This window comes from Phoenix dactylifera, unplaced genomic scaffold, assembly GCF_009389715.1.
Source record: "Phoenix dactylifera cultivar Barhee BC4 unplaced genomic scaffold, palm_55x_up_171113_PBpolish2nd_filt_p 000404F, whole genome shotgun sequence".
NCBI lineage: Eukaryota > Viridiplantae > Streptophyta > Magnoliopsida > Arecales > Arecaceae > Phoenix > Phoenix dactylifera.
The window spans coordinates 290,234-308,128 of record NW_024067846.1 but is presented as its reverse complement, the minus strand read 5'-3'; the positions used below and the strand labels follow the sequence as shown (position 1 = coordinate 308,128).

Sequence of the window (17,895 nt, the reverse complement as noted above, 5' to 3'; positions counted from 1 at the left end):
GACATAGATGCCATCATATAGCATTTTACTCTAATGTCATCGTCCAACCACTTTTTATGCATCTCACGCTGAACATCAGTGGGACTTGCTGGTAATGTGGGGATATCTGAATCGAGTATGTAGCCTATCTTCTCACAGTTCAAAACTATTTTGAGATTTCTAAGCCAGTCCTTGTAATTGGTTCTGGTCAGTCGGTTGGTTTCAAGAATACGGGTCAAAGGGTTTGAAACCGACATTGTATCTGCAGAGAGTAAAGATTCTAGTTAGACTTTTGTACTTGATCCTAATCTGTCCTAAGGTCTTTTAGAACAAATTGTGACTCCCACTATTTTCTCGAATTCCTCACACTCCCCTGGTAGGAAAACGGAAATCCCACACGACTAGGGTTTCTAGTGGGTACTGCGGTCCCACCAATTTACATGCCACCTCACCTAACAGTTATTGGTGACACATAGATGGATGAGTGTACAACTCTTGTACAATGCTTCTCAAGCATGTTGCAGTGCAACTTGGTCTCTAAGCCATGAAGACCTCACCTAACAGTTATTGGTCTCATTTCTTAGTTAAGTCAGACCCACTGTATAACCGTAGGAATAAAGTCGTCATTGGGTCCTCACCTAACAGTTATTGGTGCCCAACCCCACCTTTACCCTACAACATCTCATGTCTATAGAGAGGTCCAGCCCCCCAATGCAACTTGACCACTGTATCCAGCCGAGACAAGTCAACATCAGAAAGGCCTTAGCAGCTCTACTACAGTGGAAGACCTATTGACTTAATATTGGTTAATCAGGTCTTAGTGTTTGCAACTTGAGCCTTTCATAAGAGGTAATCGAACAATTGGCCAGGTAAGCAGGTGGGAGGCTCCCCTTACTCAGAGAGTAAGGTCCTAATTAAGTAACCACCTTTCATGCTTTCCTAGACACCAATTAGATCAATTAATCTAATATGACTTGCTCATGTCGGTTCACTCTCGACTTGATTGAGGAGGTTTTGATTTAGGTCTCAATTGGGTTTGCTACATCACATGTAGACCTATCTACCCGACTCTCATTCACATCACATGCAAACGGCGCATTGCAGGCAGTTATAATCGCGGCAATAATTAAAGCTAAACTTTAACTAGGTGATGATCATGGATTCTAATTAGGTCGTATTACAAGCACATGCACATCAATTGATCAAGTGGTCTTCAACTCTTGAATTGGTTCCAAGCCTCCTTGATTCGATCCTTGATCAACCCTTGATCCCATCGCCATCAACCGCTTGGATCACCTTTCATCTCATGCCTTTGCTTCAACTTGATCGTTGATGTACATCACATCACAGAAATACAACCAGATGTAAAATAAAAATAAAAATAATTTACATCTCCTTTTAGGAGGCACGCAGGCCTCTCAAAACATCAAATAAGATGCATGCAAGCATCTGAAAAATTACATGACATCGCAGATCACATCGCAGGTCATTACATTTGATACCAAAAGGGGTTGAATCCTATGATCATCACCGTATGCTACAATTATAATTTTCAGATCTGAAACTTAACTGATTATATCATGACATAGGTCGCTGATCATGCTAATCATGATTCTAAACTTTGTAATCCCATTAACAATGCAATTAGAATCATCTTTTTATCACATAAAAATCAGCATGTAAAAATCAGCACCCCTGAAAAAATCTGCATGCAGAATTTTTCAGCATGCATGATCATTTAATTTTCAGATCTAATATGCCTTTAGATATTTAATTCTTACCTTAATCTACGAAGCCTAGGCTCTGATACCACTGTTGGGAACCCGCCCATGCCGCTGATATTTCAAAAATTTTTCAGATGGCAGCGGAATCGGCATGCGCGAGTTCGACGTTCATCGCATGAACGTTGTTTCGAGACCTTTCGTAATTAGGTAAGAATTAAAACTTTTAAAACTATTAGGAAGATCAAATCTTCACCTTGCGCGGGTAGATGATCACCGCAAATCTGAATTCGTGGTTTTTAGAAGAGGGTTCGCTTGAAGCCGTTCAAACGTCCGGCCTCTACGGGTATCCACACGAAGCAGGATCCGATCCAAGCTCTCTATCTCACCGGGGTGCTAGCTCCCTTGCAGAGATAGCTTTTGATGGCTGATCTCCTCTCTTTCAATCAACTCTTGATTGCACTTGAGAGGAGGAAGAAGAAGGATGAAGAAGAGGAAGAAGATCAAAGCCCTTTTGCAGCCTTCTTCTTTGTCTTGCGTTGGAACAAGGAGGGAGGAGGAAGGGACCCGTCAAGCACCTTCTTTTCTTCTCCTTGCTGTCGGCTGAAACAAGGGAGGGAGAGGGTGGCCACGGCACCAAGGGAAGAGAGGAATCACTCATCTAGGGCGCCGGCCCTAGCTCCTTTCTTATAGACATGAAGGGCTCCTACAATTTAGGAGCCCTTGACATCTTTCCAAGAGGGGGCGCCGGCCCCCTCTCTTCATGTCGCCCTAGCCAAGTGGAGAGGGGCTGATGCCCCTCTTACTTGATTAGCCTAATCCTCTTCCAAAGAGGATTAGGTCCCTCTTTCATGGTTTAATCCTAATCTAATTAGGATTGGCCAAATTGGGTTCAATCTATGCTAGTCCTAATCTAATAAGGACTTGAATGAACCATGACTCAATTGAACTCTTCAATCCTAATCCAATTAGGAGTCATGTTGATTTATTAGATTATTAATTAATTTAGACTTAAGGAATCCTAATCCAATTAGGATTTGTTTAATTTTAGTCCTAATCCAATTAGGACTCTATTTGAATTCGAAGTCCTAATCCAATTAGGATTTTTAGGAATCCTACTCCAAGTAGGAATCCAATTTTAAAATTCCTAATCTCATTAGGATTGTAGGAATCCTATTCCAAATAGGAATCCCAGTCCTACTCCAACTAGGATTCCCAGTCCTAATCCAATTAGGACTCTAGGAATCCTACTCGAAGTAGGATTTGTGTTTAAGTCCAATTAATTAATTCCCTTTGTTCCTTCTTCAACTTCTTATCAATCAAATTGATTTCTTGTGATTCCTAATCACGATTTCAACCATCGGATCGGTCAATACTTCTAGTGTGTGTGACCCCATAGGTTCTATTCTGACTGGTAGTGAGATATATTGTGATCTCTATCACTATATCATTGAAAACTCCTTTCAATGGGTTAGAACGATTCCAACTCAACTCATTAGGGTTTATCGATCATCAAGATAATCCCTATGAGTCCCACCATCCACCAGTGACATCTAGCAGCATGTAGTGGCTACCCAGCAGAATGGAATGATGAACCTCTAGGTGCAGTTAACATGTGATACAGTCCTACTATCGTGGATCCCTATTGGACGGAGGTCATGGACAACTCGTCAAACCCCATCGTCTGTCATATGTCAAGATTTATTCGACTTGAGTTCGATAGTGGAAAACTCTTTCTCCACTTTACTGCCCTGGCCAAGGTCTTAGAACTCAGTCTAACAAATCACATAGGATCACTCCTCTTCTATCAAGGTCGATAGATTCCTTATAGGTGCATACCCTACTCCTACAGTGAACCTACTGCAGCCAATCTATACTGCATGGACCCATATGGCTAGAGACCATGTATGTGTGCAGTCAAACTACAATAACCTCACTGTGAGTAGCCGAAGCACCGCAGGTCAAAGGACCGGTCACACTACTGCAACATCAAGTAAGTCACTGACGAGTGGATAGACATCCAAGTGACTTCTTGTCTTGGTCATGCTCAGTACCCTTGTTCTCTAACAAGCACCTGCACTATCACTTCAGTGTCCCTACACTGTGGACTCAGGTCTCGTCCATCTAGAAGGAAAGTGATGTGTGCACTGATCGGATCGATCACCGTCCTCGTGATGATCCATTGATCAGGAGCATTTAGAAATTAATCACCAATGATACATGGCTCAAATTCTCAACTCTTGAGAATATGTATCATCATCTTATTAATTTTTTGGACGATTCATGGACACATAAATAATATGAATGAAAAGATGCCTTTTATTTATACAATAATAAATAGTCAAGTACAAAATTATGTCCCTAGAATCAACAATGTGTCAGCCAAATTGGCTTCTAGGGCATACATCTAACAGAGGTTGCTGAAGATCAGAGATGGGGCTTCACCGGGGTGCTAGCTCCTTGCAAAAGCCTCTCTTGGATGTCGAAGAAGAAGGAAGAAGAAATCACAAGGATCCCACCTTGTGCAGCCTTCAAAAGGAAGAAGAAAATCCTTCATTGTTTTGATTCTTTTCTCTCCCTTTTTGCTGATTTAAAAATCCCCAAAAACATAGCCTTGCTGCCCCACGCCTGGGAGAAGAGCTCTGATTTTTCTTGGGGCGTGGGGCTCCCTTTTTATAGGGTTCAAAACCCTATGCGCCAGGAAACCTATTCCTAAAAGGTTTCCTGGTGCCTTTCTTTATTGGCGGGCCCCTTGATTCTTGAAAAGAATCAAGGGGCTCCGGCTCACAGCAAAGAAGGAGAGGGGGCCACGCCCCTCCTTTCCCTCTTGGCTGCCCCCTCTCGCCTATTTTGACTCTTCAAAATAAGGCATCAAGAGGGAGGCTCTATTCAGGGAAAAAGACTGAATTAGGTAGGGTTTTTTAGGGATTCGATCTAGCCAACTCTTGACTAGAATTTGAGTCAAATTTCTTTGGGTCAGACCCAACATAATTTGACTCAATTAATCAGCAATAATAGACTTAATTATAATCTAATTATAATTATTTAATTCTTCCATTTAACTCACTAACTCTTAGTGGGTTATTTCGAACATCAATCTTATTGACAATTGATATTGTGATTCTAAATCACAATTCGACAATCCTAATAATCAGAACCTCTAATGTGTGTGACCTCATAGGTTCTAATCTGACTGGTAATGAGACATATTGAGATCTCCATCTCAATATCACTGAAACACCTTTCAGTGGATTGAAACACTTTCAGTTCTACTCGTCAGGGTTTACCGATCATCAGGTAAATTCCCGTGAGTCCCAACATCCACAAGTGACACCTAGCAGTATGTAGTGGCAACCCAGTAGAATAGAATAATGAACTTCTAGGTGCAGTTATCGTATGATACAGTCCTACTATCGTGGATCCCTACAGGACGGAGGTCATGGATAACTCGTCAAATCCCATCGTCTGTCATATGTCAAGATTTATTCGACTTAAGTTCGAGAGTGGAAAACTCTTTCTCCACTATGCATACTGCCCCGGTCGAGGTCTTACGAACTCAGTCTTATAAATCACATAGGATCTCTCCTTATCTATCAAGGTCGATAGATTCCATATAGGTGCATACCCTACTCTTACAGTGAACCTACTGCAGCCAATCTACACTGCATGGACCCATATGTCTAGAGACCATGTATATGTGCAGTCAAACTACAATAACCTCACTGTGAGTAGCTGAAGCACCACAGGTCAAAGGACCAGTCACACTACTGCAACATCAAGCAAGTCACTGACGAGTGGATAGACATCCAAGTAACTTCTTGTCTTGGTCACGCTCAGTACCCTTGTTCTCTAACAAGCATCTGCACTATCACTTCAGTATCCCTACACTGTGGACTCGAATCTCGTCCATCCATAAGGAAAGCGATCTGTGCACTGATCTCATCGGATCGATCACCGTCCTCGTGATGATTCATTGATCAGGAGCATTTAGAAATTAATCACTAATGACACATGGCTCAAATTTTCAACTCTTGAGAATATGCGTCATCATCTTATTAATTCCTTGGACGATTCATGGACACATAAGAACATGAATGAAAAGAATGCCCAACTTAATAAATTCATAATAAGGTCAAGTACAAATTTATGTCCCAGAATAAAATAATGCATCAGCCAAATTGGCTTCTAGGGCATACTTCTAACAGTTGCGGCCCGGCTGGCCACTCTCCTCCTCCCCCGGCCACCCATCGAGGAGCGGAGGAACCGGCCGAAGCCGGTGGTGCCCGCGTAACACACGGCCGACACCCATGGTCGGCCCGATGGCGTCCATGGCCAAAACAGGGAGATTCCCTTCGGCTCTTCTTCTCCGACCACTTCCGGCTGAGATCAAACCGGTTCCACCCATGGGAACCGGATTTGCACAAGCCGAGGGCCCTTCCATGAATTACAAGGTAGGTATGCATTTTAGGATTCTTAGATCTAGGGTTTTAATGGGAGAGGAAGCCATAATCGGGTGAAGGAGAAAGATCAGATCACAGCCGATCACTGGTTTGACCTTTCCCCTCCCGCCTCTTCATCCTCTTCCTACCCTTCCTCCTCTATTAATTATTTCCTAGCTAGATTAGATCTAACCTAAACAGGATACAAATCATGAGGGGGAGAGGGTTTAAGGGTTTACCTTGCTCCGAGGAGGAGCCGAGAAGCTCTTTCGGTAGCTTGATCGTCCCCCCCCGGCTCGGCCTCCTACTTTGACGGCGTCGCTCCCGATCCGATTCCTTTGCACGGAAGGAAGAAGGGTGAGGAGTAGTGAGAGTGCAGTCGATGGAGTCCCTTACTGAGGACTCCATGGGCTTTTATAGCCCTCTATCAAGCTCAGAGCAGGTGGTGATCGTGGCTGTCAGGCGGTTATAACCGCCTCAACAGCTGCCGATCTCCGCCGCCTTTCCTTCCAAATTTTCAGACCCGAAATTTACATTCTTCCTTCCTTAAAAGAAATTTCGTCCTCGAAATTTTCTTATACCTTAATTCTTAAGCAAATGAAGATACTTAGTCGTTTATCTAATAATCCACTAGGCTTCCACTGCGCAACTCTAGTTGAGCCCAACATATCTAAGGCTCAGTCTCAATTTGTATTAACTCTAATTTTTTCATTTAAGTGAAAGGATTCTTAAACATAACATCTATAAGAATAGCTTTCTTAAGAGAGCCCACATCACATAAAGATTGGATCAATTCTTATGGTGTGCATTATAGAGAGTTAGAAACCCAGATGATACAAAGGGGTCAGAAGATTTACAATCAATTGACACATAGCCTTCATGGAATTATCTAAAATGATACTTGTCACTATTTGGTCACTCGTACCAGCATTCTACTAAATAAATGCAAAAGCTGAGCTCCTGGTTCAGTAGGTTCCGAGTCGTTCTTTTTATTTGGACAGTCCCGTGCCAAATGTCCATGTTGACCACAAATGAAGCAGTCCCATCTTCTTAAAACAAAGCCCCCTACGAGTCTTGCCACAGTAGGTACAGGTCTCAAATCTCTTCTTCTTATTTGTATTACCTTTAGGGTTCCATGGCCTGTCACTCAGACTTTCTGTCATCTTGGGTCTCTTCTGGTCACCCCTTTCTTTTTCTGATCTCTTCAATTCGGCTTCCAATTTTAGAGCCCTTTCCAATACATCCTAATAACTTATGAAAATCAGAGCGGCCAATCTGGACCTGATCCTATATCTCAGATCATGTTCAAACCTATTAGCTTTACTTATCTCTTCCTCCATAAACTGAGGACAAAACCTACCCAATTCATTGAACTTGCTAGCATATTCCAATACTGTCATACTCTCTGTCTATTTTAGGGCCAAAAATTCATTCTGTTTCACCAATCTCACCGGCTGGGGGAAGTACTGATTGTAGAATTTACCTTTGAATTCCTCCCATGTCAGTTGTTTACCATTTCCTTGAATGGCAGCCTTCATAGCTATCCACCAGAACTTGGTGTTTCCTCTGAGCATAGGAACCGCCAATTTGACTTTGACCTCTTCAGAAAATTGTAGGGCATCAAACATCTCCTCTATCTCCCGAATCCGGATCTCAGCAGCCAAGTAATCAGCCCCTCCCTCAAACATTGGAGGATGCAGCCTCCGAAATTTCTCATAATAGGTATCGGTGGATGACACAGGTCGGAAGGAGAGCTGTGTCTGCTGCTGCTGCTAAAGAAGCTGTGCCACCACTTAGCATACCCCAGCAAGATCTGCCTGAGTGGCTACAACGTTTGGAGCTAGCCCAGCTGGCATATTGGCAACTTCTTGGGATGATGCTTTCACTCCTTTTCTTTTATAGTTAGCCAGAACTTCATTCTCGCTATCACTCATCGTCACCTATCAAAATATAGTATTAATCATTATCCATTTCATGACATTATATATATATATATGTATTTAAATATATATATATATATATTTCTTTTATTATTATTATTATTTATTTATTTTTTATTTAAAATATCATTATTGTCCATACTTTGATTCCAATTATATGAAAGCTAACTTAGCTACCCATTCCCATAATTATTTTTAAAGTTTTAAATCAAGGTTAAACCTATTGCTCTGATACCACTATATGTCATGCCCCGGATTCGGATTATGACACGACCGTGCTATTGCAAACCTTTGCCCGCAATAACACGCAGCCACTTCAAACCTTCAAATCAATTATGAATAATTGATTTCATGAATCTCATCAAATATTTCATCAATAAGAAAAGCTTATAAAAATATCAGCATTTAATATTCCATTTTTTCCATAACCCTGAAGCATGTCACGCTCCTTGTTCCTAGCATCTCCTATTCATCTGTAAGAACATAAATAAATGGGTATGAGCTATAAAGCTCAGTAAGTAACAATGTATAATCTTATCTGATCAAGCATAATATTTTTCATTCTAGTGTATTAATTTAAGAAACTAACAATTGTAACAAAGTAAGCATTTCAATAAACAAACCAGTCATAAAACTATGCATGTCCATTTATGCAACTTCATAAACATGGCTATGCATCAAAAACTTTTGCCATTAGCCCATACTTTGAAACCCGTACTTGTTATTATTCATGCTTTGAAATCCGTACTTATCATTATTCACGCTTTGAAATCCGTGCTTGTCATTATTCATGCTTTGAAATCCATGCTTGTCATAATTCATGCTTTGAAATCCGTACTTGCCATAATTCATGCTTTGAAATCGGTATTTATCATTATTCATACTTTGAAATCCATACTTGTCATTATTCATGCTTTGAAATCCGTACTTGTCATAATTCATGCTTTGAAATTCGTGCTCTCAGATAATAGTGCAGCTATGGTCACTATTATTACCCGTGACAGGGCCATAATCTTTTCCAACTATTATTCCCCATTGGAAGGGTCTAAGCCAAGCTATTATAACCCACTGGCGAGGGCCGTACGCCGAGCTACTATAACCCGCTGGCGAGGGCCATAATCTTTGCCAACTATTGTTCTCCGTTGGTAGGGTCTAAACCAAGCTACTATAACCCGCTGGCGAGGGCCATATGCCGAGCTACTGTAATCCGCTGGCGAGGGCCATAATCATTGCCAACTATTGTTCTCCATTGGCAGGGTCTAAACCAAGCTACTATAACCCGCTGGCGAGGGCCGTTTACCGAGCTACTATAACCCGCTAGCGAGGGCCATAATCTTTGCCAACTATTGTTCTCCGTTGGCAGGATCTAAACCAAGCTATTATAAGCCGCTGGCGAGGGTCATATGCCGAGCTACTATAATCCGCTGGCAAGGGCTATACATAGCAATCTGAGAGTTCATAAACCATATCATGCTTTTCATGAATCTTATCTCATAGATACATTGGAAAGTGAATGATGATATCATGATGAATAAAACTCATGATCATGTAGAAACTTTATTTCTCCATACGTCTTTCTACATCATCATAATCAGGTGTAAATAATATAATAATCATGATGGATGCTATTTATCCAAAATCATGTAATCATTTGTTAACACATGCTTGATCCTAATTTTGTGAAAGCATAAATAATCATATACAATTTTATAATCAAATAGTCACAATTATTTGACAAAACATAAGATTATATCAGGATTACTTACTTTTTTCACAATTCATATACACAATTCAAATTGCATAAATAATACATGTTCATCTTATAAAACGTGATACATGATCCATAATAAGATTAAGACAGGTTACTTACCTTAATTTGCTTACCAAATACCAATTCTCCAATACCGAGCAAGATCATTAAATTGCATGTCACCTGCACATTTAATTTCTATTTATTTATAATCTTAAAGTCAGTTACAACCCATCCATAGGACTCAATTTCATTTTCGGGTCCATAGCCTAATTCAATTTCTGGTTTAGGCCCATAACCCAATTCAATTTTTGGTTCTGGTCTGGGTCAACTTCTAGTTCAGATCTGATTCAACCTCTGATTCAGGTCTGATTCAGCTTCTGGCTCAGTTAATTCTAGGTTTAAGAATATTGGGCTCAGGCCAGGGTCCAGTTCGGCCTTGGGCCTTTAAAGCCCGATTTTTTTGAAGCCCACCGCCGGAATCAAACCCGACTCGGCCCATAGCAATTATTATTATTATTATTTTCTTTTCTTTTCCTTCTTTTCTTCTTTTTCTTTCCTTTTTTTTCTTCTTTTTCTTTTTTTTCTTCTCCTCCCTTCCCGAACCTTCTTCTCCTTCTTTCTTCTTCTCTTCCCGATCTCCTCCCCTTCCTCTTCTCCTCTCCTCCCATGAGGCAAGGGGCTCGACGGAGTGCTCGGAAGGAAGCCGGCAGCGCTGCGGCCAACTGGCGGCGCCTGCGACGGCCGTGGTCCCACCTGCAGCAGCTGCGGCCCAGCTGGCCGCTCTCCTCCTCCACCTCCGGTGGAGGACATGGGGCATGGTCACCCATCGAGGAGCAGAGGAACCGGCCGAAGCCGGTGGTGCCCGCGTAACACACAGCTGACACCCACGGTCGGCCCGATGGCGTCCACGGCCAAAACAGGGAGATCCCCTTCGGCTCTTCTTCTCCGACCACTTCCGGCTGAGATCAAACCGGTTCCACCCATGGAAACTGGATTTGCACAAGCCGAGGGCCCTTCCATGAATTAAAAGGTAGGTATGCATTTTAGGATTCTTAGATCTAGGGTTTTAATGGGAGAGGAAGCCATAATCGGGTGAAGGTGAAACATCAGATCACAGCCGATCACTGGTTTAACCTTTCCCGTCCCGCCTCTTCATCCTCTTCCTACCCTTCTATCTCCAAGCTAGATTAGAATTAAGCTAAACAGGATACAAATCATGAGGGGGATAGGGGTTTAAGGGTTTACCTTGCTCCGAGGAGGAGCCGAGAAGCTCTTCCGGTAGCTTGATCGTCCCCCCCCCCGGCGGCTCGGCCTCTTACTCCGACGGCGTCGCTCCCGATCCGATTCCTTTGCACAGAAGGAAGAAGGGTGAGGAGTGGTGAGAGTGCAGTCGATGGAGTCCCTTACTGAGGACTCCATGGGCTTTTATAGCCCTCTATCAAGCTCCAAGTTGGTGGTGATCATGGCTATCAAGCAGTTATAACCACCTCAACAACTGCCCATCTCCACTGCTATTCCTTCCAAATTTTCAAACCCGGGATTTACATGTATTAACACATGTATTGCTATATCTTAATCCTTGTGAATACTTCCAGAATTTGAAAGTTTATAATCCTTTTTTTTTTTGACAGTTAATCAAAGAATGTTATGCAACCACTTAACCTTATCCTAGCAACATAATGTCATCTAATAAAAGCAGTGGGTATGACTAATACTCGAGTTAAGCAATAATTAAGAATAAACAAATGGAACTAGATTAATACCTATCACTAATGCATCTTGTTGTGTGAGAGTATAAACCCTTCCTTGGGTCTCGGGTTTCTAACTTCCCCTCTTATTTTGTTCAACTATCTATTCTCCTTCCTTTGTTTTAGGTGAATGAACTTTTGCTCTTTTGGGTCCTCACACTCCGAAGAAAGTACTTGTCATAAAATGCTTCTCAAAATCTTTTCCAAGTGAGTGGCTCCTTGTCTTGTTTATATTTACATTCCAACATCTGCCATCAGTTGAATAACTCATCTTGCAACATGTATGATGCATAAAGTATCTTCTCATTCTCACATCATTTCTAAACAATGAATGTTTTCTTCATCTCTATAAGCCAATTTTCAGCTTCCAAAGATTCCATAATCTCCTTAAAAGCTAGTGGGGTCAGCTTCTTGAACTCTGCAATATTATTGCGCTACTCCTACTACTCCCCATGTTCTTATTCTTATTGTACTTGATGTTGCAGGTGCATTTGTTGTTGTTGTATCTATTGTTGATGGAGCAACTGCTGCTGTATTTGCATTATACCAACTGAGGCTTGCATTATTTGGGCTAAGCCCTATTCTATTATTCTACCTGAGTGTTCTTAGTAGGTTCAATGATTCCCTCCTGCTGAGGAGTGCTGCTGACCCGCTGGAGAGTATTGCCATCCTGCTGGTTTGGTTCCTCTCTAGCAACACCTCGAGCAGCCTTCTTCATCTGATGTGGAGGGATCATAACCTATATCCATCATATATCAGCAAATCCTTATTAGTTAGTTATAAGTTTATTAAGATAACTTATGTCGCAATCATCATAAACTAATTTCCTAATATCCCTAGTGTCTATCCAACCTACACCGTCCTTATGTCTGATTCTAAGACTTATAGTTCATCCACTTATGCTCTGATACCATACTAATTGTCATGCCTCCAACTTGAGATCGCGAGTTAAAGGTTGCGGCAATCGCTGCATACTCATAAGAAACTCTTCTCAGAAGCTTGCAAAGCAACTCAACATGATATCATATGCAAGCAGCGGAATAAATTTAAATAATTAACATTCAAAACTTTAATTTAAATAACTAAATCAAAATTAATATATCATAAAAATAATAATAATATAAAATCTTGCATCAACTATAATAAAATCTTAATCTAAACTAAAGATACTAAAAATTCTATCTCTAGTTGCACTTCCATGGTAAATCTCTAAGCTAAGCTAGTTCTTTGAATCTATAAAAATAGTAGAACATAGAATAATAAGCTAGATAGCCTAGTAAGTGATGGACACTTTAACTAGATGAATCAAGCAATAAAATAATTAATAATATGCTAAAAATAAGCTTGCAAAGTACATCAATTCAAAATCAAATCTAAATACTATCCAATCATTTCAAATTTTAAATTTTGTTCACAAGTTAATTTCTTTCAAAAGCATCAATTTTATCTTGGCAACTATAAATTATAACTATATTTATATCTTGTGATTGGGCCAGAATATGATCTCAATAATAAGCAAAGTGCCAACATATAATCTCCACTAGTAAGGTATCAATATGCCAACATATAACCCCTCTTGACAGCATATCGATGGGTCAACATATTACCGCTATTGGCAGGGTACTAATGGTATAACCTCCATTGGCAGGGTATCAATAACCTCCACTGGTAGGATATCGATGTACCAGCGTACAACCCTACTTGTGGAGTACTGATGCATAATCAGGCTGCAAAAGAATCATGAAACAAAACTCTCTTTTCATAAAATCAGTTTCATATTCCAAATCGAAAAACACATACTAAACATCCAGTATCGAAATCAAGCAATAAAATCAGTACCTTCTGTTGTGGGAATAAAAAGTCCAAACTTAGTCCCACATCGACTAGATAACGAAGAGGTCTGCTCCTTAAATGGAGGAAGGCTACCCCTTTCTCTTCAGAGACGCCTTTTGCAGGGCAAAACCGTGAAAGGGAAAGAGACTATGAAACCCTCCTCAAAGCAGACAATACCTCTGAGGAGAAACAGTCGCTTCCGCTGTTTGAGACCGATGGGGACTGAGCTCTAGGGTCCGGGGGATACCCTCGGCCTCATCAATGGTGCTTTCGTTGAGAGCCCTTGACCTCGGCACAGACCCCTCCACTGGGGGAGCTATGTTGTGGGAATAAAGGGTCTGAACTTAGTCCCACATCGAATAGATAGCGGAGAAGTATGTTCCTTAAATGGAGGGGGGCTACCCCTTTCTCTTTAGAGGCACCTTTTGCAGGGCAAAACCGTGCGAGGAGAAGAGACTATGAAACCCCCCTCAAAGCGGACAATACCTCTGAGGAGAAGCAGTCGCTTCCGCTGTCTAAGACCGATGGGGACTGAGCTCTGGGGTCCGGGGGATACCCTCGACCTCATCACATTCGATCATGCATCAATTAATATTCCATAATAAAATATATTCAACAAATAATCCCATGCTTCCAATTCATAAATTACAAATAATAGGATCAAAATTCAATGACAGAAATATTATATAATTTGCTAATAAATTTAGAAAAAGAATTATATGCGAGCACTATCTACCTGGCAGATCTAATTAATATCGAAAATCCCTCCTAGAGACTAATATTCATATCTTTTCATCAAAATTTTATCATGATTATTCTAAACATAAATATCCTAAATTCTGATACCCGTGCAGGGCGGATCAAGCGAGAGTGCCCGACATCTCAATTGATCTGATCAAGGCAAAATTTATCTAATCATGTTCGAACTGAGATACAGGTGGTTCAATAGAAATCGAAGGTGACCAATTCTAACGGTATATGGCAAGGGCCAGGGTGGGGATTGGCGGCCGACGACAACCAGTAGCGAACAGTAAGGATCTAGCCAAAAATAGAGGTACTGCCCCTTAAATCATGAAAATCAAGTATCCCGAGGCTAGAGCTCCGACCAAGGCACAAGGGACAGGAGGAAGGCCTCAATGACAAGTGCCGGTGGTGCAAATAGACGAAATCAGATGAAAAAGGGTTGATTTTCCAAAAATAGGGAAAATAGAACATCTCCTTTCTTGCCAAAAATTCGGCAATCACCCATCAGAATCGAGCTTCTAATGGTCATGAAAGAGGGAGAGAAAAGTTAGTCAAAGGTTGCGAGGTTCTTACTGGCTTGTAGCGACAATTGGTAGCAGCAACGACACTGATAGCGGTCAGCATTTGAGGAGAAAAACTGAAGAAATACTCTCATGATGAGCTCTGATCAAGGCTGGATCTCCGGTGGGGTGGACAGGGCAATGGGAGGAGCTCTAAATAGAGCTCCATCAAGGTCAGAATCCACCCCAAGGTCGGAATATGTCCGACGACTTTGAGAGGAAGTAGAGTCCCATCGGGAGTCTTCTTCCCACTTGGCATGTCTCAAGCACGTCATTTTTTTTCTTTTTTTTCCTTCCCACGCCAACTCTCAGATCTGGGTCGGTCAAATGGACCAGTCCTAATTCTTGATGGGTATTACAATATTGTAATAAAAAATCTATTATATTGGAAGTGGAATTCTCTATGGTTACCTTCATTCTCACCAAGACTCGGACTTACGTGGCCTTAGTCCCATCTGCTCAACTTTCATAGACTAACCCACTCAAAGTTTTTGCCTTACATGGCAAATTTTTGGGAAGCAGAAAAACGCTTCGAAAAAGATTTTTGGATAGTATAGTAGCATTTGATAAAAAATTTAGAAGCTATTTTGGTTTTATGAGAAAAGATCTAATTGAGATTAGCTCCTTCGTAGATGCTAGCCTAGACGAAATCAAAGAGTGGCAAGGAGACCCAGCCACCGTACATAGGCTTGTTCATTGTAGGCTTCTTGGGAGATGCCCCTCACATGGGCTTGTTGTGGGTGCCCGTCCTGGTACAACGTGGAGACCCAGCCACTCACTATTTTTATCCTTTTAAAACTCAAAAATTCACATCTGGCCAAATACAGCTCCCTTTTGAATCATATCATTATTCCGGCTAGAACACTGTAGGAATAGCTCATCAGTCAACTTGGAATAAAATCCTAATATTTAAGGAGAACATATAAATCTTTGTCATGCTAGGAAACCGTGGCTATGAACCGAAATGCTCTAGAATTGTTACAATGAATCTAAACTTCCATTGATACTAAGTATTGTTTAATACATGGACACTATCTTTAATTCCCTCGTAAGAAAGGATATAAATCCTAATACCCTTATTTTCAACTAGAAAAAAAAACAACAGTGGAATCACAAATTATTAAAATAATGCCAATAAAACTAGGAACGAGAATGATTATCAAGAAATTTTAATACAACCTACTTACTCCTAAACAAAGCCTAATCGCAAATCGGGTGAAATCTGAACTCTTCATCATAAATACAATTTGTAAACTTTCTTTTATACATATTAAAAGTTTTCATATGTTTTATAACTCTTATGCAACTCTGGAAGAAATACAACATTTCTGCAATTACTTGCACATGATTGGTTCTTCCTCACGAATTTAATTTGAACATGGACAAGAAATTTTGGGGGTTTAGATTACCATATTATGCTCCTTGTTATCATGAAACTTTGCCACCATTTTAGCTAATACTGAATGCTAAAAATATTACCACTTATAATTACCATATTCTTGTCAAATGAAAAAATGTCTAGGGTCATCTTAAGTTATCATCTCCAACATTTGTATTTATGTATTATTTTATTTACTGCAATTATTATTGGATGGGTTATTGATCTTCAGCCATCTTGACTGGAAGTTGTTTACTAACATGAACACGATTAGGAAGGGTTAACCAGAAGCCTATTAAATGTGTAATGCACATTCCAATCATATGAATAACATAATAATTATACAAGCATACATCTTCTTCACAAAGCCATTTATCATGAAAATGGATTTATGTCAATTGATTCAATTGACAATCTAATATATAACATCTTAGAAGGATCTTGTCCACTAATTAATGTGTTTATGGTACCTAAATTAATCAAATATATTTAATTAAAACTCATGGCTTCTTTATTTTTTATTTGTTTTAACTACGGTTTTGAATCAGTTTGTTTCTTAACAATTAACAAATAACTTTGGATGCCATCCTTACTGCTCATTTATATCCAGTAAATATTTATCACAGTTGTTAAGGTAATCTGGTTCTCCGTAAGCATTGCCAATTGTTTATAGTAAGAAATTGTATGTAGAAACTATATCTTATAGCACATGCATATAAAACTTCAACTAATTCATGTTTACTAATGTCATTCTTGTCCTACTGCTTTTTTATGTAAATGAAATTCCGTTTCATCACACACACACACACACACACACACACACACACACACACACACACACATATATACATGCATAGACATACATATACATAGATATATGCATATCTATGTATGTACCTATGTATGTGTTTTTGTATATGTATTATATATTCCTATCATATATTGGCTAAATCTCTTTGGCATTTGTTGCAATCTAGAATAACTCAATATTTATAATCATAACGGGTTATGATGCCATTTTTCTACTATTGCAAATGCAGTGATTGAGATACTTGAAAACATGGTGTTCATTTCAAATGCGTCCAACTTAGTCACCTACTTCTATTCTTATATGCATTATTCAGTAGCGGAATCTTCCAACATGGTTACAAATTACATGGGAACTTGCTTCATCATAACCTTGCTAGGTGGATTTATATCTGACTCTTTTCTTCCAAGGTTTTGGTCTATTGTCATCTTTGGAATTGCAGAATTATTTGTAAGATTTCTCAACTCTCTACTTTTTCTTTTTGTTACATTATTCATATAAGCTACTAACTGTTGCAATATGATAAGTTAGACAAAGTATTTCTTTTGTTGAGTTTTAGTAATCCTTAAAACCCCAGCCTACTAGTTGGGAAATAAAATGCTAGTGAATAATAGGTACATTGCAATGCTTCGTGACATGTTTTTTTCCTTAATAAAGGTTCCACGGCATCTACCTAAAGTGATAGTATAGTAGTTTTAAATAGTTTAATTGAACGATCCACTTTAATGGACCGAGGTGGCATGTTCCAATTTTTTCAAATGCTTCTGCTATTCAATAACCAAAGTCCATGCATGCACTCATAATCTAAGCATGATAAGTTTATGTACGTGTTGTAAAAATTCAAAAGTGAATACCAATCCAGCAGATAATTATCTCACTTATTCACATTAATTACATATTTATTGATGACAAACACAGTAAAGTTTCAACCAACCAACCATAAGTATATTGACTGATTAAGTCACTCAACACTAAAGAAGAGAAACTAGAAT

At 39.9% G+C, this 17,895-nt stretch overlaps 1 protein-coding gene across 1 annotated transcript in view; it reads left to right on the top strand.

The window, feature by feature from the left end:
• The window catches only part of LOC103697233 (protein NRT1/ PTR FAMILY 4.2-like), a 59,018-nt gene that overhangs the window by 26,363 nt on the left and 14,760 nt on the right, over positions 1 to 17,895 (top strand). Inside the window, exon 3 of the mRNA XM_039118745.1 lies at positions 17,136 to 17,353. Coding sequence (XP_038974673.1) covers positions 17,136 to 17,353 — 218 coding nt within the window. The remainder of the gene's footprint in view (positions 1 to 17,135; positions 17,354 to 17,895) is intronic.